This window comes from Solanum dulcamara, chromosome 4 (genome assembly GCF_947179165.1).
Source record: "Solanum dulcamara chromosome 4, daSolDulc1.2, whole genome shotgun sequence".
Taxonomy (NCBI): Eukaryota; Viridiplantae; Streptophyta; class Magnoliopsida; order Solanales; family Solanaceae; genus Solanum; species Solanum dulcamara.
This window is the reverse complement of record NC_077240.1, coordinates 14,064,167-14,086,741: the sequence shown is the minus strand read 5'-3', so window position 1 is coordinate 14,086,741 and position 22,575 is coordinate 14,064,167. Positions and strand designations below refer to the sequence as shown.

General features: G+C 32.0%; 1 protein-coding gene across 2 annotated transcripts; it reads left to right on the top strand.

Moving 5' to 3' along the window:
* Positions 1 to 9,620: 9,620 nt before the first annotated feature.
* Positions 9,621 to 15,904, top strand: LOC129886442 (exportin-2). 2 transcript variants are annotated; one of them, XR_008766217.1, is made up of 3 exons: positions 9,621 to 12,847; positions 13,581 to 13,744; positions 15,398 to 15,904. XR_008766217.1 is itself a non-coding variant. In XM_055961134.1 (2 exons), the coding sequence occupies exon 1, from the start codon at positions 9,903 to 9,905 to the stop codon at positions 12,828 to 12,830; it is 2,928 nt and encodes a 975-aa protein (XP_055817109.1). In that variant the 5' UTR covers positions 9,621 to 9,902; the 3' UTR covers positions 12,831 to 12,847; positions 15,398 to 15,904. The 2 variants fall into 2 exon arrangements, 1 of the variants encoding a protein (XP_055817109.1); XM_055961134.1 differs by lacking the exon at positions 13,581 to 13,744.
* Positions 15,905 to 22,575: the final 6,671 nt, after the last annotated feature.

The following is a 22,575-nucleotide window of genomic DNA, read 5'->3' as shown; positions in this document are numbered from 1 at the left end:
AAATTCCAAAAGAAATTTCCACGGTTTTTTTTTAGCATGAAAAGAATTTTCTACTTTGTTGTTTGAAAAGAAGAGAAAGGAAGGCCGGTTCAACTCATGTCACACTGTTCACGTGCTCCTTGGAGTTGATGGCACCCAACCGCACTTGGTCAAAAGTTATGGGTTCTCTTTTTCAAATAATTAATTGAACTTGGTCAAAAGTTCCACACTTGGCCTTCGATTCTAATTAAGTTTTAAATTAAAATTATATTGTAGTATTTGATTATGTTGAGTTTTGTGTGTAGTCTAAAACCTTCAAATATTTTTATCTGCAAATGTGAAGTACTTCTGTCCTGGAAATATACATGCAAAGCAATTCAACAGACTTGTAAAGCTAAATGCATAGTGAATAAATTTATAAAGATTACTTGAATGGATAGGTACTCCACTTATCTCAAACAATCAATTGATGAGTGGATCCAAAATTTAGTCTGAAAATGGTAGGACATACTTTTTTCTTCAAGGGAGATTTCGTCATTTTTTAGCCAAATGCAATGAATACTAAGGTGTTTTAAATGTGAGGTAAGATAAACAAAGCTGAGAGGTTATCTGTCAAACAAAACTAGAGCAAAAGGGGTGTGGTGTGGTGCGGTGGTTGTAATTGGATATCTTTTGAAGTGCATGGGCAATGTCAACACCAAAAATAAAGAGAAACTTACTTAAATTCCACCGACCTACAAGTTCATTATTTAGATACATTCTAATTTGGAATATACGTTTTTTATCATATTTTTGTGTATTCAGATACATCCAAATACATATATCTACAGATATATGTGGAAAAATTAGGTATAATTTGTTTAAGATACATTATATCTATGTGTATCTTTCTTAATATATGGTAAGAAACTTATAATTAGTGGTAAAATATATAATATTTTAAAAGTACAAGTAATAATAGTAAATATGATTATGAAATAGGGGAAATTTTGTAAATAACCACTAAAATAAACTTAATTAGACTCCTTCGCTATAGTTTGCATATTTACGGGCTGTAGCTATAGTTTAAATTGCATTATTTGTATAATTTGCAGGTACGTTTACATAATTGAGCTATTTTTTATAAATTCAAAATAACAAATTTATACAAACACAAACATCTGAATTTTAAATAATTGTACAAATTATATTATACAAGATTACATTATACAAAAAATATACAAATTATATTATACAAATTTTGGATTATACAAACGTGCGAATTATACAAACTTAAACTATAATTAACACTAAATGTTAGTGACATATCATAAATTAGCTAAACTATAGCTGTATTAATTAATTAACTAGTATATATTTGGTTATTCACATAATTTTCCCAATGAAATATGTGTAATTATGTAGTCTTTCCAATAAATGAGTGTATGGACCGAAACCACAAAAGCCCAAATTGTTTGGTGGGCTCAAACGTGAACCTACATCATCCATCTAATGTTCGTATTTTCGTATCTTCAAATATAAATTTAATCATCTCCTTGTCATATTCATATAGACATTCCTTGAGCAATATTAGAGCCCTATATGTATTATTGATTAGAAAATATTACTCACTGTATGTACGAGATTGACGTTTAGTCGATTACTATGCCAAATCTCTGATTACACAAAATATTTATAAATGCCAGGGGAGAGGAAATATTACTGATTTTGTATCATTCTTTTGGCCTACTTATGATGCATTATCGTCCCTTGATGAGTGAAGTCATTAGCAATTATAGTATTAGGAAAAATATTTGCAAAATACATATTATACCTTGCATATCTTCAGGATATACAATTAACGTGTTGTATCTAATTAATAGACACCAATATGTGAATTGTATATCACGAAAGTATACAACAAACGAAATTGTACTATCAAATTCTGTAAGTGAATATATAATTCTTTTGACTCCACTTAGGTAAATCATATTGTAAAAGTCCGCGCTATTTGTTAACAAAGACTATATTTATTTGAACCAATGGACGTGTCCAGAAATTTACTTGTCACCCCTCGTTTCTTCTTAGGTTTTTGGTTGGACCTGTGCGGAAAGAATCGTTTTATTTTATTAAATAGATAGGAATTTTGGAGTGAAGGGTGATGCCAGTCGATTGAGACTCGAGTCTTATATATCAGACTTTGACCAATCATAAATGATAGGAGAGATATTGTTTGATTAAGAAAGAAAGGCCGTCTCTCGCTAATACAATATACAGGGATAACCCTGACATGACTCAATTCCCATTTTTTTAATGGGAATTCTTATCCCGAATAACTAAATAGCGTCAGTAAGGATGCCCAGTAGCTTCTCTTTCAGATTCTTAACCACGTGGGGCCTTTCCCTCTCTTCCTCTTTTTTGAAGGTAATCGCCCAGTCTTGAAAGTGAGGGTCTTGCAATCATTCCAATCCCTCTACTCTAGTTTTAACAGTTTTCTCAAGCCATTCTGCTATCATTCTAGTTATTAGTAAAGTGATTGTCGTTGTTGATGAACGATAGTTTAACTCACAGTCAAGGAATGTTTTTGATCTGCGAATTAAATCGAAGGGGGTTACCGCGACAACAAACCAACATGCATAATTTAGAGAAGGATTATGATCTATCATGTACGCAGGGATCACTATTGGATATAATAACATTTATCGTAAAATCAATTATAATACAACTAATAGAGACGAACATTGTTTACTGTTGAGACTTCTTAATTAGGCTTAAGGATGAGTAACAACGAACAAATATTAAGAACATTATTGTTTTTTGTGAATATGAATGGAAGGTAATAAAATCATTCATCTTTTTAGGATTGGAAGCTTGGATTATCATTCAATTTTTGGTAATTGATCATCATAGTTACTCAACTTTATTTTGTCTTTCAAAAGTCACTTAACTTTGACAAGCTAGTTTCTATAGTCATTAATTTAACCTAAAATATAATTAAGAAATTCCTTAAATATACAAAAATATCACTTATTTTGAAACGGAGAAGAAAGAACCAAAGAACCCATAATTCCCAAGTAAAAGTTATCACAATATAAATGGACTTGCTTTGACTTAGAACTAGTAATATTTTCTTATTTATTTAAGTGAATCCTCAGGAATTTGGATATTGATGGTGATATATATATATATATATATATAAAAATGAGTCCTCAGGATTTGGACATGTTCATGTTTCATAAGTGACCTCCCCCCTCCTATATTGCCTCGATCATAGCTTTATATTTCATTTATATACATAACTATTTAAAATTGTTCAAGAAAATATCTGGACTCATTTATATGGACCAACAAACTTTGCTGTAACGATCCGAATAGTTGTTAGTTAAGATTAGAAGAAAAAGTAAGAATTTCATTTGATTGGGTCCCATCATCTCGCCAGAGCGGGAATATGGTCGTCAAAGCGGGAGGTCGTGGAACAGAACTTAAGTCGCGAAATTTTTATTTTTCCCACTTTTTCCAAGTGAAAGTTAGAGGCGAGAGTTTCTGCAAAGCCCTCCAAAAAGGCCGCTCTTGACTTGTGGAGAAGAGGGGAGGGAATCTCAACATTCGGAAGGCTTCAATCGGTGGAATTCAATCCGGCTTTGCCCGTAGAATAGCTGAAACCAATGAATTCAACATCATTATCTCCCCATGGTTTCTTGGCGCCTAGATAGGCTAGGTTTTTCTTTTATGATTAGTAAATCTATATCTACTGTGTAGTATAAAAGAAAATTTAATGAGAAATTATGCAACTAAGCTGTAGGTCACGAGTAGAAATTCGATTGTGTTAGTGTCTGATTCGAATGTGACTTGGTAAAAAGGTGCTATAATGATTTGGGAAAGTATTTTAGTGGTGATATTACTGCATATAGATGGTTATTTTATAATGGATGTAGTATTGCATACAGTAATATAAAACTAAGTATAGATTGATGATAAACCTTAAGGGTTTGGTAATGTGGGTGTAGGTTGGGTTCCCAGAATTGTCTTAAGAGTGTAATTGCGTTACTTATGATATGTCTAAATATGTACCGATAAGGAAAACATGTTAGTTTTTATATAAATGATTACTTGCTAGCTGGTTTGTGATGGTATTTTAGGGTTGGTTTGTATAACTGAATCGGACGTCATATTTCAAAACATATATGGATCGGGTGTCACGTTTCGACATATTTTTGGATCGGATGTCATGTTCTGATATATTCTTGGATCGGGTGTCATATTCCAACACATATTTGGATCGAGTGTCACGTTCTGATATATTTTTGGATCGAATGTCATGTTCCGATATAAATACGACTGGATTAGGTCCCTTGAGAGGGTCAAGTATGTGTGTGTGGATGGTCCCATAAGAGGACCTAATGACATTTGTATTTTCATGTAATAATAAGGTTAGTGGTAAATGAGCCACGGGCCAAGGACCGGAGAGTGAACTCTTGAGTTAAGGTGTGTTAGTTATAAGGAATTATGATCTTGAATAAAATTATTGGTGGATAAGAGAATGGGCCCTGTTAGGCCTGGATGTGATCTATATGGTATAATTGTATTCTATATTTATAGATTTAGAAGTTGAGGTTTCTAGCTGCCAGAGAGTTTTACCATTGTGATTTTCACGAGTAACTGTGGTAGAGGTAGTGGCTACCTAGAAATCAAGGTGAGTTAAAAAGTGTGGTTGTGAGATGAATATGTCTTGTGTTGTAAGACAACTGGAGTAGGACTAGTGATGGTTGGGTGGAATCATTGAGTGGTTAAGGTTGTTAGGTGGAGACTATTAGTTGATTGAGCAATTTTAAGGTGGGCCCATAACCCACAGGTCTTAAGTTGTAACTAGTGTGGTAATGGACTTTTGAAGCTTGGAAGGGTGAACACCTTAGGTGGGAGTAAGGAGTGTATTATTGGGTTGGGATGGATAAAATGATAAAGTTTAACTATTATGGTGTCTCTTATTTTTCTGTTCATATATTATGCGGTATGTATCAGATCGAACGATGATGCCTTTCAGTACATGTTGTTTGTACTGATACTACTCTTGCTATGCCACTTGACATAGTTTGGTTGCAGGGTCAGTTATATCTCTTAGGTGAAGACAAAGGCAATCTTCCAGCAGCTTCTATTTTTCCTTTCTCTTGGGGAAGTTGGGTCATTGGTCTTTTAGTTTATTTCTACTCTTAGTAGCTCTTGTACCTGTTTTAGACTAGTATCCATGGGGGTTTTCATGTGTTATTCTTATACAAGTGTGTTACTTCAGATTTTTATAAACGTTTGGCTTAATTACTCGGATTGTTGGTTTAAATTTTGCAAGGTTTTTGTATAAGGAGTTAAGGATTTTCCTATTTCGGTCATAGAATAGGTGCCCGCACTGCCTAGTGGGTTGGATCGTGACATTTGCCTAAATGGCTACTCTAAAATTTGTAAACTACGGCTATATCTTAAATAGGTGTCCTCAATTAGGTTTTGTGAACTTTGTCCGGTCCAGGTAAAGTGAAAAGGAAAAATTAGATAAAATATTTATTTGGACAGATTTTATTTATCCAAAATAACTCAAATATCATTAATAATTGAAAATGACCATTCAACACATTTTATTTTTAGCCGATGCTTGAGATTAAAATTCAACGTGCCGCAAACGTAAAACTTTTAGTAAATAATATATTAAAAGACTTGAAATATCGAGAACAGATCATATCTAAAATTTGAGACAGTTTAAAGGTAACTTGAGTTGGTTGAGATTGAAAAAAATGTATGTGTAAATATTATATAAATTACGTAGATAGATATACATACATCTCTGATAAATAGTTATAATTATATATACGGTTATAGTATATATTATTTATGTAATGTTGATACATTGCATATACATGCAGCTATTTTTTTGGTCACATGTATTGACTTAGGGGTGTACATGATGGGGGTTGGTTTGGAATTTTCAAATATCAAATCAAATCATTTGTGTTGGATTTTTAAATCTATAAAATCAAACCAAACTAATTAAACTTGAATTTTCAACCTCAGATTTTTTTGAGTTTCTCGAGTTTTTTGGGGTTTCTTGGGTTTTTTGATTTTTTTTGGGTAAAGTATTCATACAAACATATAATTAACTTGTGCTTCAAATATTTCTTTAGTCCTACCAAAATATAACTATGTAAGTTGTTTCTTAAGAAAATAACACAAAATATGATATGAGTGATGACACTAAAATATTTAACAAAAAATAATAATGAAATCGCATAAAATAAATATTGTAAATATGAAAATGATTATAAATAAAAAGTACTAAATCATGCTAAAATAAGTCTAATAAGTATCAATTACATGACCAAACGTTAAAGTAAAACTAAAATTAGATTATATATTTTAATTGTCTAAACAAATATAAACTAAAGAACAAATATTCAACATTATTGTCAATTTTAGTGTTGAATAATTTTTTTTATTAGATTATTATTGATTTAATTTTATTTGATCTTTATTAGAGTTACTAGTAATTATGGTCTATAACCTTCATTGAACCATTCAAAATTCTAAGTTTCAAACTTGAAATAATATGTTAAAAATAAAAATTATGAAAAAGTCTAAGAAATATTTAAAATTTATATCAAAGTAAATAATTTTTTATGTATAAAATAAATTTTTAATTATATATAATGTCGGGTTAGTTTGGTCTCGGATTGATTTTTTTTAACTTAAACCAAACCAACCCAAGTATAGTCAGATTTTTTCTTTCAATACCAAATCAAGTTTAATCAAACCACTAGTTGAATTTTATGTTTGGTTTGACTTTATTTGCGATTTGGTTCAATTTTTGGTTCAATTTTGTAAACCCTTATATATATATAAAAGGGAAATTTTTGCATATAGCCACTCAAAAATATCTTAATTATACTCCATAACTATAGTTTTTTAATTACAATTCCTAGCTATAGTGTCACGACCCAAGCCTAGGGCCTAGACGTGACATGGCGAATGAGGAACCCGAAAGTACCTCAAACAAGCCTCTTAGCATTCTTTTAGCCTTTCATAGGTAATGATGATAAATAAACAAGCGGAAATCAAAATAGTAAATCTTCAACTTACATATGTCCAACAATACCTCTAACTATTAGATTTAACGGGGCTAAGACAAGTCCCTAGCTCACCCTCAATCATAATAGAAGAAATGCCATAGTAAAATATCTTAACATATCATAAGCTAGAAAGATAAAGGAGTATTATTCCCGGAACATGGGAACTCACCAAAAGTAGTATTCAACGAAATCTCAACTAGCCACGTGGAGGAGAACGAGGAGGAGCATTGGTCCCTACATGGTGATATCATGTAGGCAAAAGAGTATGCGTTAGTACTTTGAATGTACTAAGTATGTAAGGATGCATGAACATTGAGGAAACATTATAACAATTATGTAATATGGAACATAATGTAATTAGCATGCATAATAAATCATATAGATATCCTTTAAAACATTCATTTTGTGGGAAAATAACCATAACCGACATTTAAGATCATGCGAGCTATTACATGGAATCCAACATAACCCCTACGTTGGCCGGGGAGACTACTTGCCAGGTAGACCTCTGTCAACTTCATTCATTTCTTTAGCTTTAACTTTAAGGGCTATTTATGGATCCATTAGCCTAAGCCTACAAGGGCTCCTACTAGGATTTCCTTACCGAATTCCACCTCAATGCCCCGTTCGGTGCTAAGTCAATCCCACAGAATAGTTTAATACTTCAAAATATTCATAGCATATAACTTGAGAATTCAAACATCATATTCGGTAGAATAGCTCATTAAAATATTTGGTAATTCAAAATATGCAAGAATTGTCCTTATTGCATAAAGAATCCATTATTCATATCATTTAATCATTCTTTCATTTCATAAGACTCCCTTTTGATCATAGATATTGCTTTCATAAACATTCATTTGGAGTCAAGGCTTTCAAGTCAAACTTCTTTGAAGATATAGTAAAACTAGGTGGGTTCAAATTATTTAAACTTGCAAACATGTATGTAAATAATATGCATAAATACTTTGAAATCCATTAATTAAATATCATGCTTTAAACAACCCACCATGAATTTCAAGAACCTTTAAATAGAGAAATTACTTGCAAACCATCAATTCATACATATGAAATTATGTTGCATCAAAATAGACCAATAATCATTAGTTTAACCATGATTCATACTATTAAGTAAAAATAAGAATTTTCCATAAGAAAGTATTACTTGAAACCAAGAGACTTAATTGAAAGAGTTTTTGGACTACATGAGTGGAAGAACCCATGGATAAACACCCACATAACTTAGAGTAAAGCTTAAAGAAAATAAATATAATTTATCATATAATCAAAATATTTTAGACATGAGAGTGGAAGGAATACTCTCATTGAAGCCTTACATACATGGAATCCGAAGCTTTAGTCGGAACCGAAAGACTTAATGAATATTCTTGAGTCCTAACTTTTCTCCTCGTCGGAACGTTTTGTGTACTATCCGGAGTATATGAATCACCGAAATAGTATTTCTTCACTACTAAGAGCTAAAACTATATTTGAGAATGAGTAAAGAAGTGTATAGAGAGAAGACCTACTTGAGAAAGCTTGATGAATAAAATGAGGAAATAAGGTGGGTATTTATAGGTGGGAAAGAGGGACCTAACAATAAATAAAATAATTATAAAGAAAAATCTAAAAATTTAATGGAATATATTGATGTCATGGATGATGTTAAATGGAGGACAATTTATGTCATGAGTGATGTCAAATGTATCTAGATCTTTCCATGGTAGGTGAAATGAGTTATCTTTGACAGAATACTCCTTTTCGGAGCTACTTTTGAACAAGATAAATTCCTTATTAGGATTTGGTGTCTACATAAGAATTGTAGATATAGAAGTATAGTTTCATGTCGATCAAGAATCAACCAATTTGGAGCATCCTACAGTGAGATATGAATTTTCTTCTACAAATACTCCATTTCGTCACAACACACTATCTTACAATAATTAATTTATTTGACCTACTTAACCTCCGAAACGTAAAATATGGCATTCACAAAAGTTGTAGGTAATGATCTTGTGGTTACTTAGAAATTTAAATCACCCAATTTGGATATTCCTATGAAAAGTTATGCCTAAAATACAGAGGCTGTATCATGTTTAGGCGAGAATTGAAACATCGTATACAACGTTTTTAGGGGATGTTACATATAATTATAACAATGTTTGTATAATTCGCGCAACATTTATATACGTTTGTATAATTCACTATACAATTCGCAGTTTTTGTATAACGTTTGTATATTTTACTATACAATCCATGCACAATGTTTGTATAATTTGTTATACAATTTGTAGTGTTTGTATATTTTGTTATACAATTCGATTTGCGCACAACGTTTGTATAAATCGCGCGAATTATACAAAACTCAACTGTATAATCGCGCGAATTATACAAAACTCAAATTTTTATTACGTCTAGATGTTTAACGCGAGCCATAATTAATTTAAACAATAACTATATTAACTAATTAACTAGTATATAATTGCTTATCCGCGTAATTTTTCCTATATAAAATAAGAAGTCCAGGGGAAAAAAACGTGAGAGGCCCAATATCAAAATTATATGCCGAGGCCCAATAAGAAACAGGCAGCTTAAAATTCCAAATTCCCCCTAACACCTTGTGCACTCAGTTGTTCAAACTTAATTTCTCTCACGCCCATTCGCAAATCCATCGCCGGGAAAAGGTAACTCTTCCATCTCCATTCAACATTGCTTCTCTTCCATTTGCTCCTTTCAATTCCTTAAAAACCCTACTTGTATCCATATATTATACGTATATCTATAGATTGTACGCTTCCGATATACTCTTATTCCGTAGAATCTCTCTAAAACCCTAGAATGGAGTGGAACCCTGAAACCGCGCAATTTCTCTCTCAATGCTTCCTTAACACGCTATCTCCGTTACCGGAGCCTCGTCGTCGAGCTGAAACGGCACTTTCTGAGGCCTCCGAGAGATCTAACTATGGTCTCGCGGTGCTTCATCTTGTAGCTGAGCCTTCTGTTGATGAGCAGATCCGTCAATCTGCTGCTGTTAACTTCAAAAACCACCTCAAGGCCCGTTGGGTTCCATCCCCTCCTAAAGAACCAAATCTTCCTGCCTTAAACCCCATTTCAGACCCTGAAAAGGAGCTTATTAAGAGCTTGATTGTTTCTCTTATGCTTAAGTCCTCACCCAAGATACAATCTCAGCTCAGTGAAGCGTTGGCTGTGATTGGAAAGCATGATTTCCCAAAAGCTTGGCAAACTTTGTTGCCCGAGCTTGTTGCCAACCTTGATACTTTAACACAAGCTAATGATTATGCTTCTGTTAATGGTGTTTTAGCTACGATTAATTCTCTATTTAAGAAGTTTCGCTATCAGTTTAAGACCAATGAGTTGCTTCTTGATTTGAAATACTGTCTTGATAACTTTGCAAAGCCACTTTTGGAAGTGTTTAAAAGAACCGTGAATTTGATCGATCAAGCTGTCGCATGTGGGGCTGCAAATGTCGCAACCCTTAAACTCTACATAGAGTCTCAGAGGTTGTGCTGTAGGATATTTTATTCGTTGAATTTTCAAGAGTTGCCGGAGTTCTTTGAGGACCATATGGATGAGTGGATGATCGAGTTTAACAAGTATCTCACTGTGAAGTACTCCGTGCTTGAAGACACTGGGAATGATGGTCTTGCTGTTGTCGATGGCCTGCGTGCTGCAGTGTGTGAAAATATTGGTCTTTATATGGAGAAAGAGGAAGAACTGTTTCAAAAGTATCTAAGTGGGTTTGTGGAGGCTGTGTGGAGTCTTCTTGTGGCTTCATCTGCATCTTCTAGTAGGGAACGACTTACTGTTACTGCAATCAAGTTCTTAACCACTGTTAGTACTAGTGTTCATCATACTTTGTTTGAAAGAGATGACATTCTGGAGCAGATTTGTCAGAGTATTGTTATTCCCAATGTGATGCTGAGGGACGAGGACGAGGAGTTGTTTGAAATGAACTATATTGAGTTTATTAGGCGGGATATGGAAGGGAGTGATCTTGACACTAGGAGGAGGATTGCTTGTGAACTGCTCAAGGGCATTGGCATGCATTACAAAGACAAGGTCACAGCGAAGGTTTCCCTTCAGATAAAAAATTGCTTGGGCTTGTTTTCTCAAAATCCCGACGCAAATTGGAAATATAAGGATTGCGCTATCTATTTGGTTGTCTCCCTTGCCACTAAGAAGGCAGGTGGTAGTTCAGTATCAACTGATCTCGTTGATGTCGAGAACTTTTTCGGGTCAGTTATTGTACCAGAGTTGCAAAGTAGGGATGTGAATGTCTTTCCAATGTTGAAGGCAGGTGCATTGAAGTTCTTTACTATGTTCAGAAATCAGCTGCCAAAGGCTGTTGCAATGGCATTGCTTCCAGATGTTGTTCGCTTCCTTGCTTCAGAGTCAAATGTGGTTCATTCTTATGCTGCGAGTTGCATTGAGAAATTGTTGCTTGTTAAAGATGATGGGACACGAGCAAGATATACAGCAGCAGATATTAGCCCCTTTTTGTTAGTGTTGATGACTAACCTTTTTAGTGCCCTGGAGAAGCCAGAATCTGAGGAGAATCAATATATAATGAAGTGTATCATGCGAGTGCTAGGAGCTGCTGAAATTTCTCGTGATGTTGCTTCTGCTTGCATAACAGGTCTGACAAATGTCCTCAACAGAGTCTGCCAGAACCCAAAGAATCCTATTTTCAATCATTATCTCTTTGAATCAGTAGCTGTTCTTATTAGGAGAGCCTGTGAGAGGGATCCTACTCTTATATCTGCTTTTGAAGGCAGCCTTTTCCCTAGCCTCCAGATGGTCTTATCTAAGGATGTGAGTGAATTCTTTCCTTATGCATTTCAGCTGTTGGCTCAGCTTGTTGAGTTGAATAGACCTCCTGTACCTCAGCACTACGTGCAGATCTTTGAGATTCTCCTTTTACCCGAGTCATGGAAAAAGTCCGCAAATGTTCCAGCTCTTGTCCGATTGCTCCAAGCATTCCTCCGGAAGGCACCCCATGAGCTAAACCAGCAGGGCAGGCTGTCTAATGTTCTGGGTATTTTCAATACACTGATTTCATCTCCCAGCACAGATGACCAAGGTTTTTATGTGCTCAACACGGTTGTTGAAAATCTTGGGTATGATGTAATATCACCTTTTATGGGCCACATTTGGGTTTCACTTTTTAACCGGCTGCAGCATGGTAGAACAGTGAAGTTTCTGAAGAATCTTGTGATATTTATGTCTCTATTCTTGGTCAAGCATGGGTTACAGAATCTTGTGGTTTCAATGAATGCTGTTCAGAAGGATGTATTTCAGACCATTGTGGAGCAATTTTGGGTGCCTAACCTCAAGTTAATCACAGGATCTGTTGAACTCAAGCTGACTTCAGTTGCTTCAACTAAACTAATATGTGAATCTTCAACATTATTGGATTCCAAGGTTCGGGGAAAAATGCTTGACAGTATTGTTACTCTTCTCTCCAGACCAGAGGAAGAGAGAGTGTTGGATGAGCCAGATGTTCCAGACTTTGGGGAGACTGTGGGTTATAATGCTACTTTCGTTCATCTTTATAATGCTGGGAAGAAAGAAGAGGACCCTTTGAAGGAAGTGAATGATCCAAAGCAATATTTGGTGGCTTCCTTGGCGAATCTTGCTGCTCTTTCCCCTGGAACATATCCGCAGATTATTAGAGAAAATCTTGAGGCAGCAAATCAAACAGCTCTTCTTCAGCTCTGCAGCTCCTATAATCTCTCAATAGTTTGAGAAGAACCCATGTGGTGGTATGCGTTCTTCTTTGTACTTTTTGATTCTGTTTAATTGTCATTTTATGTTGTGGAATAACTATACCTCATTTTTTAAGGATCAAAATTAATTGTACGTTTGGAGTTTTGTCTAGACTGTGCTACCCCTTTTGATTATTAGACCCATTGAAGAGAAGACACATTAAATTTGGCTTAGAATCCAGTGTTCAGGTTGTCAGCAATTATTTATTCTTTTGCTGCTTTAATTGAAGGAAAATTATTTGGTATAATAGATATGCATGTTACTGATAAAGAAAAGATTTAGTAATAGATATGCATGCAGATATTACCTAATTATCAAAGTGATAGGGAAGTTGTTTGAGTTAACAGTCTTTTTATTTTTTCCTACTCTGCACTTTTAATTAAAACTATAACGAACGACTGCTTATTGAGGTGTAGTCTGTTCATGTTATTACATTAAGTGCTAAAAAGGTAAGACAATTTAACTTATTTAAAAATGGTAGGACGTTTACTTTGTTTGGTCCGGCTTCATTTCTTGTTGTGGGAATTGTGATAGTTTAGTGTGCCAAGTTGCTGTTATCTCATGTCCCTTATGGTTGGTTGAAATTTGTTTCGTAAGTGGCTGTTGCCTGTTCATTGAAGTTAGTTTGCAGTTCGAGATTCTTTTCTGAAATCATTTTGGAAGTTGCCAAGCCCAAGCCGTTTTTTGTTTGTGATAAGTTCTAAGTTTATTCATGATGCTTGCTCACAGGTGTAGGAGGAGAGTTGATCTTTATTACATATGCTTATGAACTTAGGCTTTGTCCACTCCCCAGGGATTTTGTTCTATGGTAAAGATAGTACAGCGCGGGATGTTCCGTAGGCTCAGATCATGAGTTTGAAATTTGGTGGAGAGCAGGTCTAGTATTGAAGTGGGTAAGGCAGATGGGCTTGCCCATTATACACCAAGTTTGAAAGCTAAAAAGGCTGTGTTTCTCAGTTATTGGTAGAAAACATAGTTCTTTCTTCAGAAGATAGTAAGTTGTCTAATGGGGATTTGTGACTTAATCGAATTTTATTTGGTAACCAATGGAAAGACACAATTGACCTTCTCACTGAAAAGATTTTAGTGCTTTGTGAAAATATTTTTTGGATAAAATGAATAAGGTGTTGTATTAGAAAATGCACCAAGTTAGTGCGTAAAAGCCATGGTTACATTTTGTGAAAAATTTTCATATCTAACAAGGAATCAGAATGCTGTACATTAACCACTTTGCACTAAAAAACTTGCAAATAAAAACCTCTTAACGTAAGGTCTAGTGTGCTTTGTGAAAAGATTAATCTTTAGTGTTTGGTTCCTAGCCCATGATTTGATATCTGTAGACGCTTCTTGAAATATCGCGCAAGCTGCTATAAGGACACATGTCTGCACGCTTGTCACAAAGTTGACTTCTCTTGTTTGTATTTTTGTTGTTGTGCTTCTAGCTTCTGTGTTCTATCTCTCAATTTCCACATTCCTTTCTTTTCCTCTAAATGTGGAGCTTCTTAGTTGGCAATGTCCATGCTTCCTCCAGCCTTAGCTTTGTATCTTGTAATCGTGTTTGCAGGTGTCAAATATGAATCTTATTGCTTCTTCCGTCAATCAGCAATGTGATGCTTTTATGTTCTTTGCATTTTGCCATTTGCCTAATTTACTGACTAAACTTGCCTAGGTTCTTTGCATAACCTATCTCACGATGCATTGGCATTACTATAAACTGGCATTACTTTATGACTGCGTATCATTTAGTTTTTCTTGTGTGTCGGAACATTTCCTACATTTATCACAGCAAAAAACCCAACAATTTCAACTACAAATACAGGATTCAGGGGTTTAGTGCAGATACTGTGTTTGTGCCTGTTTTTGTTAAGCCAATGCATGATTGATGACCTTATACTAAGTAGATGTCCTGACGTGACTGAGTAACTAGAGTCTATTTCTTGATTATCTATTAGGTGCCTGGCGACATGCCACATTTGATGGTCAAGCTCAGTTCAGGTGTTTGTATCTTTGTTTATCATCACTTCATTATGCTGCATGAAATCATATGCGAGTTCCACGCTTCATATTTTTTTATAAATTTGGAGTCACATATTGATCATATGACAATTGATGATTTCCTTTTGTGAATCTCTGGTGCACTAGGTTAAGTCGAAATTGTTTGACTTTAATTTTGTGGTGTTGACATTGGATCTTCATAGTTCTCCTTCTATTCATACTTATCCCGCCCCCTGACACACTCTCAAAAGAAAAACCCAAAAAGTTGGTACTTCTATTCGTGCTTAAGACATGAATGTGGGTCAGGCACCTTGTTTTTACTTTGGTTGTTGAATTTTACCTCATAGCTGCATTTACCATCCCCTCTCATGTTTTGGTTCCTTTATTCTGTTTCAGGCTATGACTTCACTTCTTAAGGCCTTAATGTGTTGTACGACTCTGTTTTCTCATTTCAATACATATTTGTGATCTACTTTATTTACAGGTTTGTTTGAACTTATATTCCTTCAACTTATTTTATATGCCTAATTATTCGATGGTTGAACTCTCAGGACCTGTGGTCAAGAAGGCCGGTTCGTGGGGTACTGTGGAATCTGTTTTATTATGTTGCTTATAGATCTGATGAAGCAGTCTATCTGATAGGGTGAAGCGAACAGTTGATTGAGTTTGCAGCTGGTTCGTTACTTTGTGGAGTCAGGCATTGTGCTTCGAGTTTTCGTTCTTTCATCTTCCCGTCGCCTGTGGCAGTAGCCTCTGTTGCGACGGACATTTTGGCCGGAGAAAGTCATTTTTTGTTTTTTTCTGGGGTGGGCTGTCAAAGCATATTTGGTTCTTAGTCATGATGGGGGATTTGCTTCATTTAGGATTTTGATATGTTAATGTGTTCCAAGTAAAATAGAAATGAAATGGTCAAACACCTGTAATATTCGGAATTGAGCTGTTGTCAGTCATTTTGCTGTCTTGTGCTTGTCAAATTTTGTGCCCGCTGCATCAACGATGGAATATAATGGTTGCTAAATCTGGAATTTTATTTGCTAAAGAGTTTATTTTCAAGTTCATTTTGCATTCTATAGTGAACATAGAAAGCTGGATTGGGCATGTGCTCATTGTTTAGTGTGTAATTAAATTAACAGGACTAGAAGATTGAATAGCAATTAGTATGTGAAGTTACTATACAACAGTATCAAATGAAAATTATAGTTCGATGTTATCAAAGGCATAATTTACTATTTCTTCCATGCAAAACGTGGTTGCCAATAAACCTATAACAATAGCAATCAATTTGTTGGCCTAAAAAGCCAAAAGATGACCACAGCTGGGGACTGAATACCCTTTCTTCCTACCCAAAACTAAATACTTTTGGCATCACATCTTGTTAATTTCAAATTATAAAATTACGGTCCTTGGTCTTTAATTTTTCTTTTTAGCAATTGAATATATGTTTACTGGGACATTAATTCTTTAGAAATTGAAGTCACATTTGAATATAACTTGTGGATGTTATGATATTAAAATATAAATTTAACTGTTATTATTTATTTTACGAGAATAAAGACCAACACAAAATAGGCCAAAAGTATGCTATAAGTATGCTATTTACTAAAAATGACTACAATTTCTATCTATAATTTTATGTATGTGTGTATAATTTTATTTATTTATATATTAATACAATTATAATTATAATGCACTAAATAAGATAAATTTGTTAGTATAACGGACAACTTTATCTTTATGTTCCTAAAACTCTTAACTTCCCATTAGCAGGGCATAAATTGTGTAGCAATATCTTTTTCAATAAGAAAATTTAACATAATATCTCAATCTTCCATAATCAATGAAACTATGAAATCTCACAATATTTTTTTCATAATAAACAAAGAAATTGCACTACAAAATCTTTTTTTCTTCATTGATTTTGTTACATCACCAATTATTACTTGTACGACATTGATACATAATTTTTTTTGTTGTTAGACTTTTTTTAATTTGAATACATGGGTACGACATTGATATAAATATAATTTTTTTTTATTAATACACTATATAAATACTCAAAAATATTGATACAAATATATAATAGTGAACAAAAATGCACTCAAGTACATGAAACAAATTAAAACAGGGAACTAATAGACTTAAATACATTGATACAAATGCATAACAAGTTGCAATATACACAATACATTATACAAAATGAATAACAAGGAATATATACATTTTGATACATTGATACAAATGTGTAATCAATATCATATACAAACAAATACATTTGATACAATAACAGTGAAATCTATACACTCAAATACAAGTACATTGATACATGAATAGATATCATATGTGTGCATTTGATTCCTTGAAAAGGCTCCAAATTCGCACCAAAATTTTTTCAAATTCGAGATATAAACTCCTCGTAATATATCCAATCTTGCAAAACATGACCCATTTATTTTAATAACAATTTCATAAATCCATAATTTGAACTTACGCTTCAAAACTCATGTCTGACAATAATTTGAACTAAAACTTGCAAAGAAAATATATAAAAAAAAACTAAATAAAGTGAAAGGTATTTTTATAAATAAAAAATTATTCTTAAAATTTAAGCAATGCATATTATTTTGAATATAACAAACCAAACAGTCAATAAGAAATAATATCAAAATAACTTATTCCATTATAATTAATCTTATCATAACTTGTATCCAAACCAAACGAGCTAGAACTTTCTCATGGTCTCCCGAGCGATTGCATAATATTCTTTAAACTTGAAGCATTTCTCTACTTTTCCAAAGATTTTAAGTCAGGTTTAAATAGGGAATAGATGATTTTTCTCTTTCTAACATCATGCTAATGACATGCATGCGCCATAGTAATATTTAAGGGGATTAATTAGTAATAGTACTCATATTATGTAAATAACATAAAATCAACAACCAAACAAGGAAGGAATGATACCAAATTAATTCCACCAATCGAACGACTCCTAAATTATTGCATTTCTACATAATATAATTTTTAATGTGTACTACTTTTGAATTGAAAATGATCTCTTTTTAATGATCTACACTACATACAATAATTTGGTACTCTCTCTTAAGTGACTTTTAATGGTGTCACACCACATCTACCCCTCTTTGATTAACTTTATAGAGTAGCTCATAAGGCATGTGAGTTTCAATAATATATTAATCATGATTAGCTACTTTTGTTCCACATCCTATTAATTAAAAATAGACCTTGCAAATGCTGTGAATCTCCTTCACCCTTGACTGACTTCCACTTCAAAAAACATATTTTAAATTGTTTGAATTTATATAATGTTTCCCTAAGTTTGATTGGCATAACAAGAAAACAATGTATTAGTTTGAGGAGTGGAAGAAAAAAAATTTGATTAGTTATTTCTTTTGCTTCATTAGGAAAAAATGAAGTAAAAGTAGAAAGATTAAATAATTTCTAAGATAGCTTTTTAGTTAATCCGTCCAAAACTAGATTTCCCTTACAACCGGAATTTTTTTTATATCAAGTAAATTATCAATAATTCTCAAAAGAAAATCAATCAATTAATTGTTCATCTAGGAACTAAACATCACTTAGGATGTGGATGTGTGGTGGGATATATAAATAGGAAAACTTACCTAAATACACACATCTTATTTTATTATAATCTATAAAATTTTCTATCATTTAAAAAAAATTCAAAAAATTCCTCCGCGGATACATCACTCCCCTCTCACTTCTACATCCCGACACCCCTCTCGGATACATCTCCCCCTTATGTATCTGAATGTCTTATCTCTCTCTGATACATCTCTATCCACTCTCTGATACATCTCTTTTCCTCTCGAATAAATCCCTCCCCTATGTATCTAGATGTCTGTTGATGTATCCAAAGTCCAATGATGTATTTGAAATTCATAAATTTTAAGAATTTTTTATAATTTGAAAAATAATTAAAAAAATAATGAAATTATAACACTATAGAATTTAGGTAAATTATCTTAAATTAAAAGTTTCATATTAAAATACAAAAAATAAAGAAATTCTTTATATACGGTGATACAATATAAGTTTGGGTTAATCAAATCACCAATTTCGAAGTAAAGTGGTAAGTGGTAGAAAATATTAGTGGAAAGGAAGTTGCCAAAACATTTGTAGAAGTTTTGTAAAATCCATAATTATGTATCCAACTTTTGAAGCACCAAACTTAGTTGACCCAATGAGAAGATACTGGAAATTGACTAATTAGCTAATTTTTCAAGTAGTGAATATACCTAATTTTGACCAACACCTGACTTATATCAGTGCTTAGAATTCACCAAAGTAGTAGGCGTAAAGTTACCTGGCCCTAGAAATTATGTTTGGCCAACAGAGACCAATCCCTTTTTTCTATTTTGGCACTTTATAAATTCATTTATAACAATACAAGTGTATAACTACTTTATAAGGTTGGAAGATGATTTTAAAGAAAATTAAGTCACATTTCTTGAACACATTTTTCATTTACTGTATATCTGTGAATGAATTATTTGACTTATATGAGCTGTTGAGTATTTGACTTAGATTATTATTAAGTTGGTCAAACGAGTTTATTAACATATTTTTATTTATTTACTATTTTATAAGTCAAAATCAGAAAGTCATAATTTAGGAGGTGATTTTTCAGTTTATTAACACTTTTAACTTGACTATTTTTTAAAACTATTTTATCCTTAATTATATTTTTTTGAATTCTCAAAATAGCTTTTTCAAAATAAAACTTCTAACTTCTCTTTTCATTCATATCCGCCTTTCATCCTTTTCTTTATAAAGATACTTTAAATTTATAACTCTTTTATAAAATTAATGGTGCTTTAGTCGTTCTATAAAAAAAAATTAGCTTATTAGGAGCATTTTTTTAAAAGTCAAACACATCAATTGCATATTATTAGTTTTAATACTAGTATCCTAACCCATACTACTTGTTTATAAAATTAATTTAATTAGCACTTTAAAGTATTCATCAACATGGTGATCATTTTTTATTTTACACGGTATTTAAGAAATCATAAATAAAACAGCTAATTTACTAATTTGTTGTTTATCCATATTGATGGACATCAAAATAATTTATGAAAAATATGCTTAATACTCCTTTCGTTCGTTTTTATTTGTCGAATTTTGACTTGACACACCTATTAAAAAAATAATGATTGATATAGTGAGTTTATCATTTTACCCATATTAATTAATAGAATTTTAAACATATTTACTTACTATTTTTTTTTTAAAAGATATTAGCTCAATGTTAATAGATTAAGAGTATAATAGAAAAAAAATTATTCTTTTTTGATTTGTCAAAATTAATAAGTAAAAAGAAAAATCAAATTAAGAAATATTTAACAAGTAAATAGCAATGGAGGAGTAGCATAGGACATATGAATAGATATTATTGGAATAAATACAAAGTAATTAATGAACTCTTGGAAAAGGAGTTTTTCTAACATTTAAATTTGTTTAGTTTTCCAAAGAGTATTGATGGTAAGAGTAAAATAAAAAAAATTCACTAATTTTATCTTAATTTAGTAAGTGGATAAATAATTTGGGATATGTATTTTTAATAAAGTAATCACTTCATATATGATACGGAGGGAGTAATCCTCTGTCCCATTTTAGTTATCAGGTATATATTAAAAATAGTTGTCTCAAATTAATTGTCAATTTAAACAATCAAGAAATAATTAGTCACTTTTTTCCAACTTTACCCTTAGTAATTAAGTCATTTTGAAATGTGAAAAAATTACTACAACTCTACTCTATTACTATAATTTTCAAAAAGGCCATTTTAAAATTACAAGATCACTTCTTGTTAAACTTTTGGTATTCTTTGCCTATCATTCAATACATAACACATCAATCAATGAAATTTAATAATTCATTAATAGAGACTAATTCCCATAATGATTGAAAAATATTTATACTAGGGTTATATTAGTTAAATTACATTCATTATTAATTTTTTTAAGAATTGTACAAAAACTTATCTGACAACTAAAATGGAACGAAGGGAGATAATCTATACTAATCCAAAAAGTCTCATATATATATAAATTTTTGGCCCTTTGTTATGGTTGTAATTACTGCAAGACTTTTTAGAATGGAAAAAAGAAAATGCTTTTCTTAGCAACATGTATGAAAATTGAGCCCTTGGATTTCTTTTTTCTTATTAATTAGACGCTCATATATACTTCCTCCCATCCATTTATTTGTCGTTTTTACTAAAATAGATAGTTCAAAGTAATTGCTAATTTAAAAAAATTAATTGTAATTAATTGTTTATTTCATATTTATCCTTACTCATAAATATGAAAAGATACTGATATAGTGCAAAAGAGAAAAAGGATTAAATTGGGAGAAGTAAGAAATAAGAATAATTTAGTTAAATTATCTTCTATTTAATTATTTTTTAAAAGATGTGTTAAACAAAGTATAAAAAGTAAGGGAGTAGCTCATTACTAAGATGTACTAATAATGGGAAAAAGTGGACAAATATTCTGCAAATCCACCTTCCAAAGAATTTCCCCAAATAAAAATCAAATGAAAAAATACCACAAATTTGTTGAATGGGTCGTTACTTTTAGTTGGAAAAACAATTTGTATTTTTATTCTTCTTTTTGGGTTAATATTCTTCTCTTATGAACTCATGATCATCTTTTTACTATTTATATTCTTCTGTTTGTTGACTAATTCACTTGTTTAACTTTTTCTATAATTGCACAATGAATCATTTACTCTTCTCTCTCATAGCCTGTTTGTTTGGTGTTTAGATATGTAAAAATAAATAATAATTGTGCTATTATATTATAATGGAGTCAAGAATTTTTTAAGTAAGTTCATTAGCTACTAATTTCTTGAATTTATATATATAATAATGTGATTTTTTGATAAAAAAGGTTTAGATAAATCCCTTCCGTCCTCTAGCTCCATCCATATACTATACATATAGACTCTATTTGGTGTAGAAAATTAACATTGTGAAAGATCAATCCTAAAATTCTTTAGATATTTATTTTTTAAAATATAATGAATCTTGAATTTAACGCAATCTAAAAATCAAGATTAACTTAAAATAAATTAAAACACATTTGTTCCACCTAGCTAGTTAGGACACTCTAATAGATCCTGAAAGTTTTCTTTTCAAAAAATAATTATACCAACCTAAAGGTAGTTGTCATTAAAAATTATTCCAATAATTTCTTTAAGTAGTAGTATACATCTTCTTAACATTTAATCCTAACACATAAGCTTTCTTCACTAATTTTGGAAAAACAAAACAAAACAAAACCAAAATGCCACCTAACTACTTTTTCAGTTAGCAATTTAACACACTTCAAGCCATAATTAGTTATTAAAAAAAAATGAATCCTTCATGGAGTGTGGGAGTAATTTCTCATAACATTAATAATTACTAATAATCTATTGTCTCTAATCTTCTTTTCACTTTCGTGGCTGATGCAAAAATGAATATCAAATTATCAATTTAGTTAAGTAACTTTAAAATGTGATCCTATGATTGATCAACGACCCAATATATTAGGAATTTAAAGAAGATTCTATGCCCTTAATTAATACTCCCTCTGTGCCATCATATTAGATGAACACTTCTAACTTTACATGGTGATTAAGAAATCGTTATTACATTGAAAGACTTTACCAATTTGCCATTTGTTTATATCAATGCAATATAAAT